We start from the raw sequence: 21,529 nt of genomic DNA on the forward strand, positions 1-21,529 counted from the left end.
CATTAATCCAAGAACTCGCGCTTACGCCGTCATCGCGATGTTCTTAATATATATGCCAACGGAGGCTGTAACAAATATTGCCAGTAGCGATAGCGTCGCGAAAAATCTGCTTCTCGTTTAAATGCGTATTATGCATGCGCGAAGTAAAAGGCGGAAGTGCATTCACGTGCAGATACGAAGTGCGACTTTATTTTTCTTTCTTTTTCTCTCTGTCTCTCTTAAAACGAAAATCAATCGTCCGATCTATTCTGCGGTGCAAACGTGCCGTGCACCGAAGAAAGAGGCGCACTCCCTGTCATGGGACATGAAATGCGGCCGGATGTTTGTCGCACGCCCAATCAACGTCAATTCAAGCTTCTCCTCTCTCGACTGGCCTTACGTTGGCGCTAAGCTTTCCTTCTCTCCTCCTCCCTCCTCCCTTCCTCTACACACGTATGCAGTTTCTTCCTCTACTAGCTATGAGTCTTTTACATGATACATCTTGTTCTTGAATCTTACTCGAATCACACCCGTGAATATTATCGAGTGCAGTAACGCAAATTGTTTTTTATCCGCTGATCTTATTCTATATGCAAATAAAATGTGCGCAAACATATTAAAAAAATAATATATGCAGATTTAATCTTTATTTTTCCTGCATTACTAATAGGTTCATTGAAATGTAATTTTGTTTTGTTATTTGTGATCTGATTACATCTTGATCCTTATTTTCCTGTGTGCATTATTAGTATAATATTGACGTCTTTTATTTGCATTTTGCGAAATATTTATGCATGCGTCAAGATTTTACTGTTGTAACGAATTTTCCGATGACATCTGCGTAAACATTAATTTAATTTCTGAACTTGCGATGCCGTAGATTAAAAGCAGACTTATAGTCCGACTTACAATCTGAAATTAACTAATTAAATTGCGAATGCCGCGAAAGCTCTGTCGACGTGGCGACCGGTATCGCGAATATCAAGGATAGAGTTTGTTCAACGTAGTAATGCATTATTCATCGCGTTTATTCACTCGCGGAGTTTCGATTATTTTTAACAATTATATTCTTGAAGTAGTGCATAATAATTAAATTATGAAAACTTCTGTCGCAAATTTCTTCGTCGAATTTTCTTGCGAAATTTATTCAGATATTATTAACTTAGGCTTTAATGTTAACTTGTGCTTCAGATTACAGACTTTCTAATAATTAATTTTTACATGTAAAAGTGACAATCGTACAACTTTTTTAATGTGAACCAGTGTACAAGAATAATTACGTTTGATTTTAATTAAAAACAATAACACTCTCTTCAATGAATCTCATATTGAGATTATTAAGCGCTCACGTTTTCGTTTCGTAATTAAATCATCGATGCAATTAAAACTCTCTCAATATTTTCGTTGATCGAGCATACGATTCGTGTGTATCCAGTGAAAATAATTTTCAATGGAAAATGCGAAATAGCGGTATCTGCAAGGATTACGGGCTACCTGAAAGTTTGAAGAAGCAGGGACAATATGCTGCCAGAACAAACATAATTTTCGACGTATCTCGATTTCGATGCTTGTTCTCCCAATAGAGCAATATATCGCAAAAGAAAGTAATATATTGTACGCGACTTGGTCCGCGAAGGATAATCGCAAAGGACGATGACAACGAAGGAGAATCTTTCGCTTTATCGACTTTCGAGGCCATCAGGGAATGGTCGACAAAAGTCGCATTCACTCTTTATTCGTACAACTGGTCATACTGGTCATAGCTTATACAGGTTTTCGAAAAATTAATTTTAATTCTTGTTTTTCTCTCTCCTTCTCTTTTATTTATATTATTTATATTTTAATATAGCTTAATACGCGCTGCTCCATTAGAATACAATTTTTTTATATGGCAATTAATAGTGTTATATTAAATTCATAAGCATAATAATTGTGATACTTTTCTCATAGAGAAATACGTTCAATCTATCAATCATAAAATATATCAATGAAAAATAGTTTGTCAATTTGTTTTCTTTTTTCTTTCTTTGCTTTTTTCTCGATTTCTTCGCTCTCCTACTATATTTTCTTGATAGATATTCTCCTCTTGACAGATGTTTTCATACGCATAATTGCATCTACGATACAATTTCGTCTGCTAACTCGGTCTACGATATCGTTTGTCATACGAAATTCCGACACGGCGACATTTCGCAGACGGCATTGAGCGGTAATTGCCGGCGCGTCGGTAAAAAAAAAAAGAAGAAAAAAAAAGAGAGGAACGCGTGTTCGCGTGGCGTAATTTCAGGCTTTCCACTGCGATGCCTCTCGCTTTTCATCCCTCTTTCTCGCGCGCTATCATGATGATTTACGTCGAAGTCGCGTATACAGGTAAAGTACGGTGCATCTCATTCTCTGGCAAAGAGGAAAGGCCACGGTTGGTGTGGTCTCATTAGCGATGGCTGAGCAAAAACTCGGGAAGCACTCGACCAAGAGCCAAACCGGTCCGTTCGTTCGAAAGACGGAGGAGAACCACCCACAGAATTTAATCGGCGATCGTATGTGCGTGCGCCATGGATTGAAGGACGGCGAATAAAAAGATCCTCAATTACAAATTAAATGGAAAGCCGTGAGCGCCCGTATATCGGTTCCACTAGAGATCGCGCGCTAATCACGATCTCGCCTAACTCTCGGAGGAAATACGCGCGTATATACGTTAATGTCAAGATTTGCACGTAAATTATTAAAGATGCTCGTTTGAGATAGTTTCGTTAAAAAAGCGCATTTTACGATAGATTGTAAAATGTTGCGACTCGAAACGGTATAAATGCGGCATTGATTGCATTAATGTTACAATTTTTATCTTTAATCACTTTTATTTTACGTTTTGATTGCATTGGTAGAACGTCTCCTTTGATCAGATATTACTGTTTGAAAATGATAAATATCGCCGATTGGGCAACTATCCTGCAAACAAGCGTTGTCTTTTATCGAATAAAATTGCATCTTTACATTTGCGCTTTTCAGTGAACAAAATATTGACGTTTGATCAAAGTTGCACTCGAGATCAAAGCGATTTCAATTTACTAGATATTTTCTAGATTAGTATACACGTTCCGTGTTACAAAAAAAAAAAAAAAAACAAAAAAAAAACATTTAAATGTCGATTGGCTCTTCGATTGGCGGTATCGAATTTCATCGCGACAAGAGAAATGTTCTCTCACATATTTTAATATAACGAAACAATACGATACCACGGCTGCTTGTACGTAAAATCTAATTAAACGCGTTAATTCATCGCAACAACGAGTCACTGATCCATCAACTAAATAATATATGTCACGTGACCGTGTCACAAATCGTCGCGCATTCCGGGTCGGACCGTCGCGGCACAATGTGGTATGTACATCCAGGCCATTAACATTGTCCTGTTGCTTTCGTGGGTGCGTGAGAAGCGACCCTAATTCTGTCAATCCTGAGGGTGGCCTCCGGTACGGATGGCCGTGGTGTACCGGCGATGTTAACTCGTAATTCTCATCGATTCCGGTGTAAATATACCCGGGGGCATGTATACCTGGCCATGCAGGATTTCCGTTACGCTAGATATACCGCTCGCAATACTACTCACACTCACGTACACAGACACAAATCGTCGAGAAACAGTCGGGCGTACAAAGGGAGATGAAACGTGCGTACACGCGACAATCGAAACACAAAATGCGGTTTGGGGGTGAGCCGATAACCTCTCGCCTCCTCTCCCTTCCCTCCCTCGAAGAATTAATAGCTGCGAGTATCGGGGACTGCCGTCGATATCGTTCGATTCTCCGGTTTGCGACCGAAAACTACGTATTGGATACACAGGGCGCATTGCAATGTCAGTGACTCGTTTTTTCGTAAAGCGCAGAATTAGCGAACACGGTTGCACGTAAACCTTAATATTGCTTGTCTCGAAACAGTGTTCAAAAACGAGTTTCCGCTTGGTCGGTTAAAGGCCCGCTCTTCTACGCGTTTGTGGATGCGTTAAAAATGATTGTACGTAGAGATGCACTTGTCTATTGATTTCGAAATGCATTATCACGAAAAGAAACAATAAAATTTCGTCAAAATCAATATTCTCAGTTTTCGATTTTAATCGTCTTTCTTATGCTTATATATAATATACACACAACATATACATACACACACACACACACACACACACACACATATATATATATATATATATGTACGTATGTATGTATGTATGTATGTATGCATGCTTGTGTATATGTATAAAGAAGAATTCATAAATTGCAATGTAAAATTTTGTCGATAGTCAAGGGTTGCGATCGTTAATCGCATCTGCACTCGTAACATGTAATCAGGTGCATCTACTGAGCGACAATCAGCACGATAACCTGCCAAGCTCATAGCTAGTCCTCGATCCGTGATCCCAATCGAGAATGTGCGCATATATACTACGCGGGGTATAACGCCCGTTATTGGACGTGGGTGGTTTCGGTGGATTTCGATGAATTAGCTGTAGGATATGACGCAAACGCGCTGCCATTGTACAATGTCCACTTGCGGATATCTGTGTATCGGTTGTATGGCCCTTTGCAAAGCTCCATTCAAAACGTTTGCGATATCCTTGTAGTTCCAACCAGCGTGCACGTACAATATCCGATACCTTGTATCTAATACCACGCGCAGGAAGCTACGTGCTCAAAGAGACGGTTTCACCGAGGACGAATTAGTCATCGAACGTAACGCAAACAAGATCGCCTTTAAGGCTTTGTGCTAGTTACTGCACTGTTGGATTTTGACATCAGAAACGAGGAATCACATGGAATTTCCTTCTATAATTTCCTACATATATATATATATATATATATATATATATATATATAGATAAAATCTTTCATTTGCTGGAATATCATGTTTATATACATATATAAAGAGCTGTAAAATTTAATTATAAAAAAAACTAATAAATCATGTAAGTTTTCTGTACAATATTCAAAATAATATTATGCAAATTTTATAGGCATTTTTCAACAATTATTATTATTTAATATTAATTATTCAATAACATAGAGTATAAAATTAATCTCAATAATATGGTGTCAAATATCGATAGATATGAAAATTGAACGGTACAACATAGCAATTTATAAACTGTAACGGAAAATCCAGAACGATAGAAGTTTTTAGCAGATTCACAATCAGCGGTTACTCCTGATACCGGGTCGAGTCTTCGCGCATCAACGAGTCCTATCCGAACAAGCGGTTTTGCCGAACTTGGTGGACTTGCAACGTGACGCGCGAAACGCGGCACGATCAATACGAAAAACACCACAGGATTCACAGCCGTACGCGAACGCAGGCTGCTCGCAACTGCGCTCGCTCCCACGCGAGCAAAAAAAAAATGCGCGAAAGAAATTGGTCGAAATCGCGCTCGCGCACGTGCTTGCAACAATCGTTAATAAAGCGCGCGATGTAAGAGGTAACGCGAGCCGCATAGCTCGCCACGTTATCTCGTGACGTGCAATTCATTCTGAAGGGCGTGGCTCAGGTAGATTTCCATGAATTAACCCTTGGACGCCGCACAAATCTCTTGCAGTGTCGCTGTTATTCTCCATATACTTGCGTGTCGGTGGGCTCTCATACACTCTTGTGTTCAGCTTGTCGGAATGTTATACTGTGTCCTATTTAACGGCATCTGATATTCGTATAGGTAATATACATGTACATAGGCACACGTATGCGAATGCACATGTAGTAGATCGCGGTGTAGTTCACTTACACACAAGTACTGTACAGAAGTGTAAGCTTAATTTATTTGGTTTAAAAGTCCCGTGTACGGAGAATATGCGGCTGTGCTCGGGCGTGCAAAGGCAGACGCTAATCACGTGTTTAATTATATCGCGTCTCGAAATTAACGCGAGACTATATATCGAGACATCTCCGTAAAGGGAGTAAAGGCCTCCGCAAAACTGACACGGCGATACGAAGTCCTTTACCGCACGAGTTCACCCTTCGAAACTACATATACCTGCGGCGGACTTGCGATAGGACGGAACACATTAAAGAGCGACTTGGAGAGAAATTTCGCGTATGTTAGAGCAAGTGTGTAAACTGTACCGTGTAATCAATCTAGATCCATGGAGAGGAAATATGTATATGTATAACAGATTTGTTTATAGCACGCCATAAGATTGACATTCGTGACTTTTTATGTAGATTTTGTCGTTTTAAATAATTAAAAGGTTATTTAACAGAAATTAGTAAGCGATATCAAGCGATTCGAGGTAATCAGTAACATGTAAAATTAACGTATAATAATTAAAATTATTATATTATTATATCGCGCGCGCGATATTTATAAAATCAATGAAAATTCGTATCATATTCGTATTTTTTTTGTCTTCCAACAATTATAACATTTCCGATAATTGATTAATTAAAGACAATTGGCAAGGAATCAATTGATTAATAATGTCCGATAACAAGCGGAATATGACGATGAAAGAATGTTATATCGATACTGTTGACACAAGTATATCCTCAGATAGCAAATTCGTTCCAACAACAATGTGTACGGTGTGTGATAAGTCATGTCGCACATCGGGGGAGCCAGTAAATATATCGTATCGTCGTAAAAGCGTAGCACAGCCGGATTTCTCTGCTCTCCTGACTTTCTGAAAGCTGAACCAGGTGATTTTTCGTCGTACGTCTTCGTACCTCTTTCCCTCCTCTTCCCTTTCACTCCATCCCCCGCAACATATCAAGGTAAAAGAGGCGCACGGATAGCGATAAAAACGAGTTTTACGCGAGAAGAATCGACGAAGACACAAAGAGGAAGATGGTATGTTTCGACGATATGTTTCGAATTGTGCGGAGTTGATATACGGTATGGTCGGATATAGAAGGACGCAAACGTAGGTAGAAGGAAGCCCGATGGACAGACAGATGCCGTTGGTAACTCCGGAGTAGAATGGGAGCCAATAATTCTTTGTGTCCAAGTGGAGCACTCCATGTGGATAGAGATACATACGACGCAGGGTGCATCGATAAGTGCGTGTCTATGTGTGTACGTGCCTGTCTAGATGTATGTGCTATATATGCGCGTATATAAATTGTGCCTCTCCCTTCAACGATACATCATGGTTGACTGATTGCGCTCTATTGATTAGGATTCCAATTATTGGAGGCGACCCGGACCGTTTCCATTTTCCCGTACCTTTTTTCAGGATCTTTCGTGCGACGACTATAAAACCTTTTTTATTTGCCCGTACAAAAGAGAATCGACGTTACCGTATTACTTTATCGAACGCGGTATGTCCTTTTTCCGCTGCTCGTCAAAGTCCGCTCGAGTCTCATTATCGTGAGAAAGTCATTAAAATTATACAGTAATCTCCTGTGCGCGGGTAGTGTAAATAAATGCTTCGCTTGTTAAGCAAATTGTTTTATGTATTTGTACGTTTGCGCATTTATAAATGGCATTGTGTCGTAAAATTGATATCGCACAAGTGAACAAAAATCGATAAAAATGATAGGTATCGCGAGAAACTCTTGTACGTTTCACTTACTTCACGTATCATCTATAATACAATTTGAATAGCAAATGGCAACCGAATATCAACATGACGGCGCGTTAAAGTACTTACTAATGTAAACACACTTTTCATTGCAACGAGATTTCTGCTGATATCGACATTCTTTTACATTTCTCGAGCATAACTTTGCATTATCAGTTGCAGATTTCCGTTTATCAAGTGATTGCTTATTGCAGTAATTTCACTATATCACGTGCGTCAGTGCAAATTTAAAAATGTATGGAGGTTGAGAGACATTTGACATTTCTACGATAATGACGGCAATCTTCAATTACGCAAACATTTTATCCCTTCATTTACAGATGAAATTCAATTCCTTAAAAAAGAATAATCCTTCTTATATACAATAGATATATATAGATAATTAATAATTCATTTGCGCACGTATAAATTTTTCATAGATTTTTAAATATATAGCTCTGAATACTTAAATATTTCTAACATATTTTAATGTTTTTTCTAGATATTAAATTTCTTTTTTATATCATATACTTGTTTTCTATTTTTAAAAAATGTGATACTTAAATAAATTTTTCAAATTAATAAATTATAGACATAAAAATTAAATTATCTCTTCAAGTTAAAAATTAGAAATTATCTTTTTTAAAAAATTTAATTTAATTATTATATAATAATGATTTATTATACTCGAAACTTATACATAATTTTACTTATATCAAAAATAAATGACAAAAGAGCTTATTGACGAATTATTTTTCCATTTATACTAATATGAAAGCGAATAATTTTTATTTGCGTAAAAATTTATTTACGAAATTGTTTCAGATAAAAAAAAACGTACTTAAAAATATGATAATTTATACATAATTAGATATATGAAAAAATCTGATTACATTTTATATGATCATATATAATATAATAATATCTGAAATTTGACACAATACGATCTTATATAATTATTATATCTTTATATATATAATCATATTTGAAAAGATTTGAATATGTGAAAACAGATCTAGCTAAATATGATTATGTAAAGATAATATAAAATAAAGATAAGAAATCATATCAAATCTCGAATTTAATTTTATATATATATATATATATATATATATATATATATATATATATATATATATATATAGACAAATTATATATATATAGACAAATTATATATATAATAAAATCATGCCAAATTTCGGATTTAATATGATCATATATAATTACATAAGTTTATTTTTTCTCGGGTAACCATTTGTATGATCAAGGAAAAAATAGGACAATTTTCAGGCAAAATTTGCAATTTCATTTGCATTTATGTAATTTTCGATACAATTTATTCCAATTATTATTGTGATTAATTGAGATAATAAAATCGAAATTAAATACGTTATTGATTATAGACATTCAATATCTATTGATTTAACGAATAAGCTTTTAAATCTGCAAGCCATCGCGAGTAATATTTTTTTCGATAATATTGCGAATAGATAAACGTCGAAAGGACTTATCTGGTTGACCTTTCGAAAACTTTGTCTTATGCATATTTTATATGATGATGTGGGCTCTAATTATAACCAAAACCCGAATAAAATATAACAATCTACGAAGAAATGATCCTAAGTCGAATAGATTTTAATTATTCATAGAATGCACAATCAGTTAAGCTTCAACTATTTTCGCCACAACCATCATGAAATACAATTTTTACATCTTGTACCGTCGTATATCTTTTACCGTTATAATCTTTTTCATATTAAAATTTTGCAAGTTTAGGATTAACAATTTTGACACGATCGTTTACTAAATAATTGAATATCCATTTGGTTATCTATTCAAATTCTCATCACGAATAATGCCGTCAAAGTAGCTGTCACGTAGTTACGCGTCATATATTAGACGTGGATGGAGATTGAAGAGAAACGCCGTCAGGAATTTTGCCAGTCAAATTCGAGGAGCTACTGCGTCATTAGAGGCATTTCCACCTAATTGTTTCATCGCTCGAGCACTCGAGTGTCTGCTGCCAGCTCGCTCGTTTTCCACAGGCCTCAGAAATTGCGAGCGTATCAAAGTGGCGTTCCTTTAATGACATATTAATCATTGCTCTCTCTCTCTCTCTCCCCCTGCTCTTCCTCTGGACTGATATGAGCATAGCTCATTAACGTTTCCCTCATTTATAATCTTGATCAGATGTATAATAACACTTTGTAACAATCGCGTTGGACTCGTCGTAATTATACTGCTATTTTATAGGTATTCAATCGCTGCAAGTGATTACACGTTTACGATATGACGTTCATAAGGCTTTGTATGTGCATACAAGTGAAAATGTTCACTGCTGATTGATCGTAAAATAATACAATTATTATGGATTAAAATTATTACAGAGTTACAGAGTAATTGGGATATCCCGACTGCTTTCCAAGAAACGTTGCATTGTCCAACATCAACCAATAGCGCTTGTGCATGTAATGCAACGCGTTTACAACATTGCCCGCTGCGAACGAGTAAAAACCTCGCGAGAGCTTGTATTGGCATCCCCTCTCGTACAACCCTTCTAAAATCCCTTTCGCGCTCCCCGCTTTCGTCTCCCTCAATTTATTGCCTGTATATCGAGATTGCGAGTGTATTTCGCGAATCGCTCGGTCGATAGCGAGAGGACGAGTCTTTAATTAGCGCAAATTAAAACTTCCATACGGCTGAATATAAAATTTTGCATAACGGAAACGACAGATGCAGACGAATTGATCCGTGAAACGTTCAATTATATCTAGCAGATATTCAAGCTTACTACATTGTGTAAAAAACGGCTTTGCCAAAGGTTTTTTTCTCTCCCTTTTTTATTCGTTTTATTTCGAGGAGATTAATTGTATATATCGCCAGTTACTGTAATTAAAGATAGTTATTTCTATCAATTCAAATTGTTTTGCAAGTCTTGTGCATTAGAGATTTATTTTAACAAATTTTAATTCAAAATAAAAGTAAACAGACCAAAAAATGGCAGAATTTGTCATTATTTATATATCATGTGTCACGTGAATCTCTAAGATAAAAGCTTCAGGAGACGAATAGCTTTAAATCGGTTTGCCAATTTAGATAATTACTTAATATTGGACCATCGGTAGAAAGATTGCGAAACTCTGTCTGTATCAGAATTAGCGACAAAATGAAATGAAATTATTTTGCTTCAACGTTTATTTTCTTCAATTACATTTGGCAACCATAATAAAATAAAACTACACCATGAGGCAGAGAGTGGATTCTCCAAGCTTGTTTACGGTCTCCCGTATATCAGCCTTACGAGCAGTTAACAGAAAGAAATGGCCGCAATCCTTTGTCTCTAATTCAGTCACTTAACTGTTAGTTACGTTTGATAGCTTGACATTTCGAACATTTTACATATCGATTTTATTTACATCTGTGTCTTTCGATAATTATTAACGCATTTGTTTAATTAAAAAATATGCTGTGTATTAACATTTTTTAATTAACTTTTACATCGTCTAACGTTTTACCGTTTTAACGTTTTGCATGTTCCATTTGCAATATTGCTTGTAAATTTGCAAAAGTACATTTATAATCTTCTATTTATAATTATGCACATTTTGAGTCTTTTCTGTTACGTTAGAAATTTTAGTCTGAAATATGATATAATCGTACTTTATGGTATAATCGTATTTTAAGATTAAAATGTAGAAAGTTTTAGAGGAATATTTTTTCCTCGACTCTTACTCATATATCTGCGTGCGGATCGAGAAACTTAATTAAGAGTCAGCGGCATACGGCATGAGTCAAATATCGGTTCTCGATCCTCGAGAAGTGTATTACGAAATTTACCACGGCTCTCTCTCTCTCTCTCTCTCTCTCTCTCTATATATATATATATATATATATATATATATATATATATACTCATTTCAAATCGATACGACCACAATTCCGATGCGCTAGGTGGGCCGCGAGAAACCGATATGAAGAAACCGCGTGCTCGTTGTGGACGAATTCAGTTGAAGACCACAAAGCTTGCATTGCCTACTTTCTGAAAATTTGTGGTAAAATCGGAAAAACTTCTGCTCTCGCTAATTGAAATAAATTGCTTGAATTTATTATTTAAATTATTACTCTTTATTTTACTTTTTAAAATTGAGTGAAAAATAAATGTATTAATTTTAATATGCAATTCCCGTCGATAATAATGCCTCAAATAAGATTGTAATTCTCACTCAATCGAGAGTAATTGAAGAATGTGAGTTATGCTTTTTTTATCATCCACAATTCCCACCAGTGCCATATCGCAACTGAACGAGATTTGCCACAGTGTTATAAGGTGGTCAAATACAGTACCCCAGAGGCGAATCACAAGTCGCCGCGAGATCCAAAAGAGCTCAAAGTACGAAAGAAAGAACGCGAACGACGGCGGCGACGGATGGATCGATCGATCGATTGATCGATCGATCGATAGATAGATAGATAGATGGATAGATGGATAGATAGATAGATAGATAGATAGATAGATAGATAGATAGATGGATGGATAGATAGATAGAGACGGAGAGAATACCGCGACTTCCTGAACAAGTAATTTCTGTCGCCTCGAAATCAGTTTCGCCGGACGTCTGTAAATTGCCGGATGCCCCTTTGCGTCCTCCCGAACCGACCGGGATTCCACCTTCTGGTCACCTTCGCCACTCAATCAGAGGTAAGAAGTCCGCTCGCGCGCGCGCGCGCGCGCGCACTTCTTCGAGGGAGGAATCTTTTCTTAAAGTTTTTTTCTCGTTCTACGGTGACGAAAAAAAGAGCATCCTCTGATGATTCTGTTCTTTTCGAACCTCTCTTTGATTTTCACCTCGTTCCGGTCGTTCCGTTACTGGTCGATTGACGAAGCAGTTTCGAACCCTTGACTTTCGCCCCCATGCCGGTCCCCTTTGCGTCGCCATGAAGAGTAAAACCGCAGAAGCAATTTACCATCGTGTGGCTTCGGTCACGTACCTGATGGAGAGACGCGCGTATTCGCGCGCGAAATGTGAGCGCTGCAAGAAGGTCGGACCGCGATCGAACACGAAGGGTTGTGCGGATTTTGAGAGGTATATGAAGTAGGCCCGACACGATAACAAATGTGCTTCGTGACGCGGACTTTTAAGGCTGGTAAAATCAATGTGCCGATAAAATGCATGATTATATATATATATATATATATATATATATATATATATATATGTTTCTGCCGATAATATTTCTTTAAACTTATCTTTATTTCGGATTGCATAAGAGAGAATGTATACAAATAATTCATAAATTATTAACGATAATCACGTAAAAAATATGTATTCAGAATTTTATTACATTTATATGAAAATATTTATTAATTCAATATTTTTTAGAAATATTTAAATACATAAATATTCTTTTAGTGTTTAAAAATCGCTTCCAAATTGTTTTAATTAATTTAATTAATTAATTTTGTTAATTTAGAGTAATAATAAAAATTAATATAGAGTAAATTATTATTATTAAAATTAGTATTATAATTGTTTTGTCTGAGATTTTGAATGTACGCGAAATATATCGTTTATTTGATCTTATCCACTATTAATATTGATGCAGCCGTTTCATCAATGTCATCGATGCTTCTACAAATAGTTCGCTATTCCATTAAGCAACTGCCGCCATTAATATAGCGCAATAACATAATAGTCGAAATGTCTCAGATATAGATTGCATCATTAAATTACATGCTGCGAGTGTAACATGATTGCATACGTGATTAAATTTCTCACAAAAAATTAAATTAACTGGTACTAAAGATTTGTTTATATTGTGTTTTATCTTTAGATTTATAATATATTATCAATAATATTGTATATAAATTATTTTGTAGTTATTTTTTATTTATTTTTGAGACGATAATATACTTTCTCTCTCCTCTTTTTTGTAAATAAATGTCTAAGCAATACGTATATTTGATCTTCTGACGTACCACTAATTCACGTAAAATAAATGAACAGAATCAAAATATGTAAATATGAAAACTTATTATCGAGTTCAAGCGAGAAGGAAAGGAAGCACGTAGGTAATGTATAACCTTGAGATCATAACCTTGCTTCATTTATCTTAAACATGATACGAACTTTATTACGCGAGATGAGAAATACTTAAAAGCTGCTTCTGTTTTATGCTGCTCCATACATTCATGCCTCTATATATTCAACACTTCCTACTTTTCAAGAAAATTTCCAATTCATAAATGTAACAAAAGAGAGAAAGAGAGAGAAAAATTTGTAATATTTTATTGTGTACATTATCGATGTTTGTTTGCCAATCACAAGGATTAGATCGGTTATATATTAAAAATCTATATTGTAGCTATCTTCAAAGATAAACAAAAAAAAACAGTTAATTAATAAATATAAATGATATATAAATATTTTAGAAATATCGGTTGTTATCTCTTCAACGCATATAATTCTATTATAAGAAGCAGCTATTATTGTGCTCAACACTTTTATCTTTCTCGTGTCAGAGCGACATCATGTGCTCATTCGTGTGCACGTGCGCTCATAAGATAGATCCATGGTAACTTAAACGACGGTGTGTGCGCGAGGCTTAAAGTTCCGCGCAGACCATTGCATAGTATCGCGATAAAGAAAAGGAAACTCTTGGGAGACCTTTTATTACCATGCCGTGGACTCGCGTGTTATGAACACATTTCTGCGCCTGATTCTGCAGAGTGGTGTTGCTATCGAATTGGAAGGAATGAAATGCCGAAGATCAATGCTATCGGTTTTCGATTTCAAAAAAAATTCGTTTCTTATATACATATATTATACTATTATTTTGAAAGTATCTAAAAATGTCATTTTAATATTTTTTAATTTTTGTTATATTAAAAAAAAATATTTTAACTTTTTTTTTTAAATATAAGATATACATATATATATTCAAGAGAAAACAATCTGGTCATTGCATGTACGAAAATATGCTTTTGAATCGTCGCGTTGCCTCGCGGTGTTCTACGTAGCTTGAAACGGAATCGTTTCGCAAACATGCATGCGAATACAAGCCGCAGGCGATGAACTTTTATTCTAAGTGACGGTTGTTCCAGCATACGAATATATGCATCAGAAAACTCTCACGATTTTATTCATACAAAATAACATATTTCATAGATTATTAAACATTCTGCACATTCTAACTTTTATATATTATTATGCTTCCAATTAGCTCTAAAAATTTAGTTATAACATGATTGGAGCAGAGAAATACTTTTTTCTCTTCCCTTTCCATAATAACAAGAATTTTATTTAAATATTGCAAACATTGTGTTATTTAATTCAGGTATTAATATACATATCCTTGCTTGCAAACCGATCAAATATTATTTTTAAATATTTACAAGTTATATATCTTCCATATTTGCTTTATACCACAATGGAAATATCGATTTACATTAACAAGTGAAATATCGTGAACGAGAAAGCATCAAGTGGCGATTATGTCATGTTGAATAAGCATTAAAAAAGGTATGAAAAAAAGAGAGAAAGAGAGAGATCGTGTGCGGATCACTAATCGACGTGTGATTACAACCAACTTTATGCTAAACGAATCGTGTAACATTGATCCCTATTATTCTTTCACAAAGAAAACTCGCTGACACTTGTCCCTAATTAACATGAGAAAGAGGATCACGACGAAATTCTACTAGAGGTAATTTAAATGACGAAGAGAGAGAGAGAGAGAGAGAGAGAGAGAGAGAGAGAGAGAGAGAGAGAGAGAGAGAGAAATACGAAGAGAAAAAGGAAGCGTATCAAGGTTAACGAACGGGAAGATGATTTCGTTTGTCATTTAACCAATTGACGCTGGCGAGCGGCCGTTGGTGGACATTACAGACGTGCAGTTGAGTGCAGCAGCTGCATACAGGCACGTCTACTAAGGTTAACCCGGCTAAAGCGTTCCGCGCGGAAAGTACCGATTATGATTCATTAACGTCGCCATTCTAACCGAGGGATTCTCGCCGCTCTAACGAGAAAGTATGCGCGCGGAAGGAGGCTTTGCCGGCGCATTTGAATACCGAGGCACGTTCAGCAACGCGAGCCACGCATTGTTTCTTCTGCCCATAAAAAAGTATGGAACAGACAATAGCTCTTTTTCCCGACATGCACTTGATAAATCTAATAACGTATCGCTGCTCGCGCACGAACAGCTGCGTTAATTCGATAATTTAAGGTCAGAAAATGTGCGCGAATGGCTGTAAATACAGAACGTTATATAATATGCAAGAAGTGCTCTCTATAAACTTGGGAGAACAAAGATAACCGTCTATAGTCTATAAGAGTAAGCAAACTATCACTTTGTCACTTATAGAACTAGAGAGAGATAAAAGAAACTCGGTAGTATTTTTCTTTTTATATTTTTATTCCCAAGTTCGTATTCCCAAAACAATTTCGATTATTCTTATTTCAAGGTATCGTGTTATATTCACTAAATGTACGCGAATAAATTGTTTGAATACTATTTGAGTAGCTTTAGAAAAAGCAACTTGGATGCATTTGACTTGAGATTTTTGTGTCGTTTTCTTCACGACTTTTCCCGAAGTTAGCGAAGATATCCTATAAAAGCGTCACATAAAGGGCAGGCAGATGGCAGACGACTCCCGCGCGGTAAGACACGAAAAGTGCCAGCGACTATGTCTGTCACAGCCAGGCAATATAAGGGGACGAAAAACGAAAAGGGATCATAAAGACGCATCGGACGTAACTTGATTATCCGCGCGAAAAGTACGAGACGACGAGCCGTTATACGACGTGGTAATTCGAGAGCTTCCTCTCCGCTCTTTTGCCGCTCCCCCTTATGTCAAGAGCAATTCTCCGCTGTAATTTAATCGGCTGTCGATAGGCGACAATGGTGGCTGTAATCTAAAATTACTTTTTAAGAAGGGCGCGTCTTTTCTTTCTCTCCCTTTCTCTCGAGCGGCGTTTATTAACGTCAGATGACGTTGAAACTGCCTTTACGAGCTCCTATATTTTTTTCGTTCTACCGCGCGAAACTTCCACGAAGATGGAGAGATTCGTGAAAAATAGATCTCCTGTGATGACTCCTTGACGTCTCGTAATGTTACACTTAGGCGATCTACGAAGAGATGACGGAAGATAAAAAAGTCCGACCTAACAATTACACGGGATCGTAAGCTCCGATGAATACGAAATTTTAAATTCTTTTTTAATGATGCTAAATGCGATTATAACTTATAATGTACATGTGTGTATCTGATAAAAGCGCTTTATGACGAAATAAATGGTCTTAATCCATCATAATGTCATCTCACATTACTTTGTTCGAATTGGAATCGACTTTCGACATTTGCTCGTGATATGTCGGATGCTTGCCAATCGTTCTCAAGTCAATCATATCTGTGATAGGATAATGGCTGAATAATGAAAGTGTTCCGATTGGATTATATTTCTGAATGGTTATACTATAGATTTCCTAGCTCCTCTACTCGCAGGATTCCAGATAGTTTAGTTATGCGCGTGTACTCGAGAGCTTAGGACGTTATCGTAAATTCGTATTAAGGGTGCCTACGCACGTCGGCACGCTTGTAACCGATAAGGACTCGATAGGAAACCTGAATTTGGGTCAGATGGTATCCTCTAATAACTCTGTGCACTAATACGCTTACTCGCGACCACGGCTGATGTGTGATAGGACGAGATGCATCATATCTCTTCCGTCCCAGATTACTGACGTACTTGAAGCTGTGCGGACACGCACGTGCGAACCCGTACACGTCGTAAATGTCAGATATACGACGTCGGCTGCTTGTCGTTAACGTTGAGACACATTTACGTGTGACGTTTGTCATATTGATTGTCGGCGCGTCAAATGCAAAAATGGTTTTGAAATCTCTTTAAAATGTAAAACTTGCAGAATTTTAATGACGCATCAATTATATTTTCTTCAATCAATTTTCGCCGCGTGTATAATTATCATTAAGTGTGTGAATATATTTATTCATATAACAATACAAGCTCAATTTTTTCAAGAGAAATGCTATAAAAATTCTAACAGAAAATACAATTTATTCTATCATATTTCTAAGATACATGAAATATATTATTGAATTCCAAAGTGAAATGAAACATTGCAAATTATGATTATTGCAAAGATGTTTGGTAAGGAAATAATATAAAATTGCATTTAAATGTCATATCTAATGGAATAAGAGAAAAAAAAAACTAGTGTCGTGACCTTTTTACTTTACCAATAGACAGCATCTTTTGCGCGTGCAAACACACACATATACATTCTTAACTATAGGATAGGATTGCATATTCTCAATACTTACGAATGATCCTATGTGTGCGAATAAATGACTTCGATGCACGCGAATGTCAAGAATATTGCATCGATAACCCGCGCATGAAATGCAGAAGAGCCAGGCGTTGAAGTATGCATACGCGTACGTATGCATCGCGATCGATATCTCTGTTTTCTGCAACGACTATTTCTATACTTTTTTTTTCCAAAATATTGCTGCTTATCATTTGAGGATGGTAATGAAAAATTTTAATAAGCGGATCGAATTTTGGCGAATTATCCGAAACGCAAACAGATAACATGTGATACTAAAGAAATATTACATATATTTTTTTATCATTTCTTACGTTTTTTTAAACAGCGTCAACGTAGCGAATTTCATTATGCATGTCAGATCTTTATAGCGCAGCGCGATATCTATTTATATCTGGAACTGTGATTACATTATATAGAAAATATTTGCCCGGAGTTTAGTTACATCAAATACTCCGTAACAACTACAATAGTAAAGCAATAGTACGAACGTAAACATTACTGCGACCGAAGCTCCGCTTCGTACATGCATCTATCGACGCGACGCCTAATGTGCATAAATTGTAAACTTGAGAGGATAAGAGCTGCGAGGCGTAAGTGCATCATCGATAATCTGTTCCGCTTCCATCTAAGCCAAAACATCTCGAGCCTTTCAATCTCATTTCTTCCATTACTTCATCGAAAACTTTTTATACATCCGCAGTTTTTCCGAACAAGGATTCGACAGAATTAAAATTAAATATGATGTAAAAAATATCCATTTTTTTTTTTTTATTTTTAATTACAAATATCTTCTTTCTTTTTAACATTTATATTTTAAAAATTTACGACGTCCTTAGAATTGCTTACATTTAATAATTTGAAAATTAATGATTCATTCAATACACAATAATGTTCATAGTACGCTTAATATCTACGTTCATTTCAAATTCATGTCGACATAATTCGACATACTGCGCGATAAAGGTTTTTATGCGTCAACGGCGCGAGTGTAGCAATTATGAGAATGATTGATCATGTTGGCATTGTAATCAATAATTCGACAGATTTGTATACTATAATAGTTGTTGTTGTTCTATTATGAAAATGCCTCCATATATTTGAACGTCGACCGGTTCTGGTTTATCCTGCTTTACCACAAAGGTCCGATTTTCGATGGTTTATGGCGAGAAACCCGGTTGCTGGACGCGTACTAATTCGATGCATGCACCGATAATGCACCGCGGAATCTGCTTGTGACAAATATCAACATAAAGGAGCTTAGCAGCGAGGAAGGTATTTGTAATTGTATTCGTGAAACGAAACATATTCATTGTTTAATTTAATTCTATATGCATTCAAGAAAAAAAAAACTATATAAACAAAATAAAACTTTAAATAAAAAAAAACAAAATAAAAAATTGTAATTTTGAAAAACTTTTCATATATATATATTCGTAAAATAAATTGCTTATTTTTCCAAAGATATATTCTTGAAAACTGTTCGAATAATACAATAATCACATTTTCATATTTTCTGTAAAAAATATTGAATGTCTACAATTTTGATCCTCTTCTTTCTCCTTGAAACAAGACACCAGTAATGATGTTAAAGTGTAAGGAGAGACGAAAGATTATCTTTATCTCCACATCAGCATAGCTTACCCGCGGTAAACGCCACGAAACTCGCAGAATACTCGATGCTAATGTCCGGAAGGGCTCGTTGCAACGACGCTAAAGGGTCCTTTGTGGAGCTACGCATACGTTCCGAAATTCCTGCGTCGCTGTTGCATCCGCGTTCTCACGGATACACCGGGCACGCTGTATCTATCTATATTGAAAGAGGAACTTTGAGGACAGGTTGAAAGAGCTGCCATGCATTCTTCGAGGGTCGCTCGTTACGGGGATTTCGTTGCGAAGAATTCGGCGGAAGAATTCGCTCCTGCACTGAAGCCAATCGAAATGTTCCTTTTGCCTTCTTTGAACATTTAGTATTATCGTGAAAACTGTAACGTGTAAGAGAGATGAAACAACGTGATGGGGTTCGCGTTATATATGTATATAACAAGAAAATATCTCATAAATATGTAAAGCTTTTGAGATACGAGATAGTTCAAGAAAATACGTTATACGTATGATCAATAAAGTGGAAATTCTTCAAACTTTGAAGTGCATGATATTAATAATTTAACGTCGTGTTGAAAAATATTACCTGGCAAATTTGTACATATTTGTCTATTAAAGCCTGCCATTTGCCAATTTTTAACCAGCAAATATTGAATTTAATAATAGCTCTCTAGAAAATCAATAACTGAAATATAAATAACTCAAATAAAAAATAATAGTTAAAAAATAAAAAAATTCTTTATTGAATAATATGTTTAATTTCTTGAAAATTATATTATATCGTATATATATAATCTTTTTTTTTTTCTATTTCCACACACGAATTATTAACAAATAATAATTTTTCTTTCCATTTTTTATTGCAGTTTGATACACCGAGATACAAGGCCGGAGCCAGCGATACGATGTTCGACTCTAAGAGGAGCAACTAGACTGCCGTCAGCAGCAGACCATCGTAGTGAAGCTCGATTAAGGATAGACCCGAAGGTGTTGGTCTTTGTCGAAACTCTATATTCGAGGCTCGGCCGAGAAATAGCTGAATTGCTAGTTTATAATCGAATAAAGTGAGTACTATTTTACAAATTATTATTTTTTTTTTTAATATCAGGCATTGAAAATGAGGCTTTATTCGATGATCAAATAATAATAAATCTGTCGCATAACTGTAGTAAACGTACATTACGATAGATAATTATAAAATAATTTATTTGCTTTGACGAATAAAGCTGGTTTGTGGATGCCTGACCTATTTGCACGTACTGCATTTCGCAACGTCTTTTATGTGCATCGACCTGATTCTGGAAAAAAAGATTTTACCCTAGCACGATCTAGAAGTAGGTTACCAACGTAAGCTTTCTTCGGAGTTCTCTGCCGCAATAGTTCATACTATTAGGCAAAAAATATACGGCTAATGGCACAGTTGCTGAAGTCGATCAATATCGCGACACAATCCTGAACGAGTCGTAAGCTCGCTAGTCTGCGACTTTTTTTATCCGTAAAGTGTGGACATTTACCTCTTTCGTGAGGAAGGAAACTGTAAATGATAGTATTCCCTGAATTTAAACCGAGCACTTTACTTTCGTATTTTGAAACGAAAGACCGATGGTAAATTCGCATGTTTGTTTTAATAATTCTAAAAAATCGTGTGTCGAATTTTTATATGTCATTGAGAATTTAAGAAACATTCGTAAATTGTATAATATATTTTATATACGCGCTCTTTTGAATTTTTTTCATTTTCACAACAGTAGGTACTTTTGCCTAGCGTGTTTACCGGGAGAAAATATTTCGACATTTTTCTGGAAAGAAAAAACTGTGACCTAGATCTTATTGTAATTCCGTACCACCGATCTAAATTTTTCAAAAAATTCCGACGTCATAATTCCGGGACAGAGATTCCGTAAATCCCAGTTTTACTACATCGTTGGGCGATGTTATTTCGTGAATGTCAGTATAAAAATTAGAAATGCAAATTCCTCGATCGTCGTGAAGTTCATGCAGTTTTTACGCTATTATACGGGTACCGCGAATATTTTAAAACTATTTTTCCTATATATGAG

At 35.8% G+C, this 21,529-nt stretch overlaps 1 protein-coding gene across 3 annotated transcripts in view; it reads left to right on the forward strand.

Moving 5' to 3' along the window:
* The window catches only part of Sfl (N-deacetylase and N-sulfotransferase sfl), a 248,769-nt gene that overhangs the window by 185,272 nt on the left and 41,968 nt on the right, over positions 1 to 21,529 (forward strand). For all 3 annotated transcript variants that reach the window (XM_072897794.1, XM_072897795.1, XM_072897793.1), the window contains one exon: positions 20,336 to 20,533. In XM_072897794.1, the coding sequence (XP_072753895.1) occupies positions 20,336 to 20,533 (198 nt within the window). The remainder of the gene's footprint in view (positions 1 to 20,335; positions 20,534 to 21,529) is intronic.

Source organism: Anoplolepis gracilipes, chromosome 8 (assembly GCF_047496725.1).
Source record: "Anoplolepis gracilipes chromosome 8, ASM4749672v1, whole genome shotgun sequence".
Taxonomy (NCBI): Eukaryota; Metazoa; Arthropoda; class Insecta; order Hymenoptera; family Formicidae; genus Anoplolepis; species Anoplolepis gracilipes.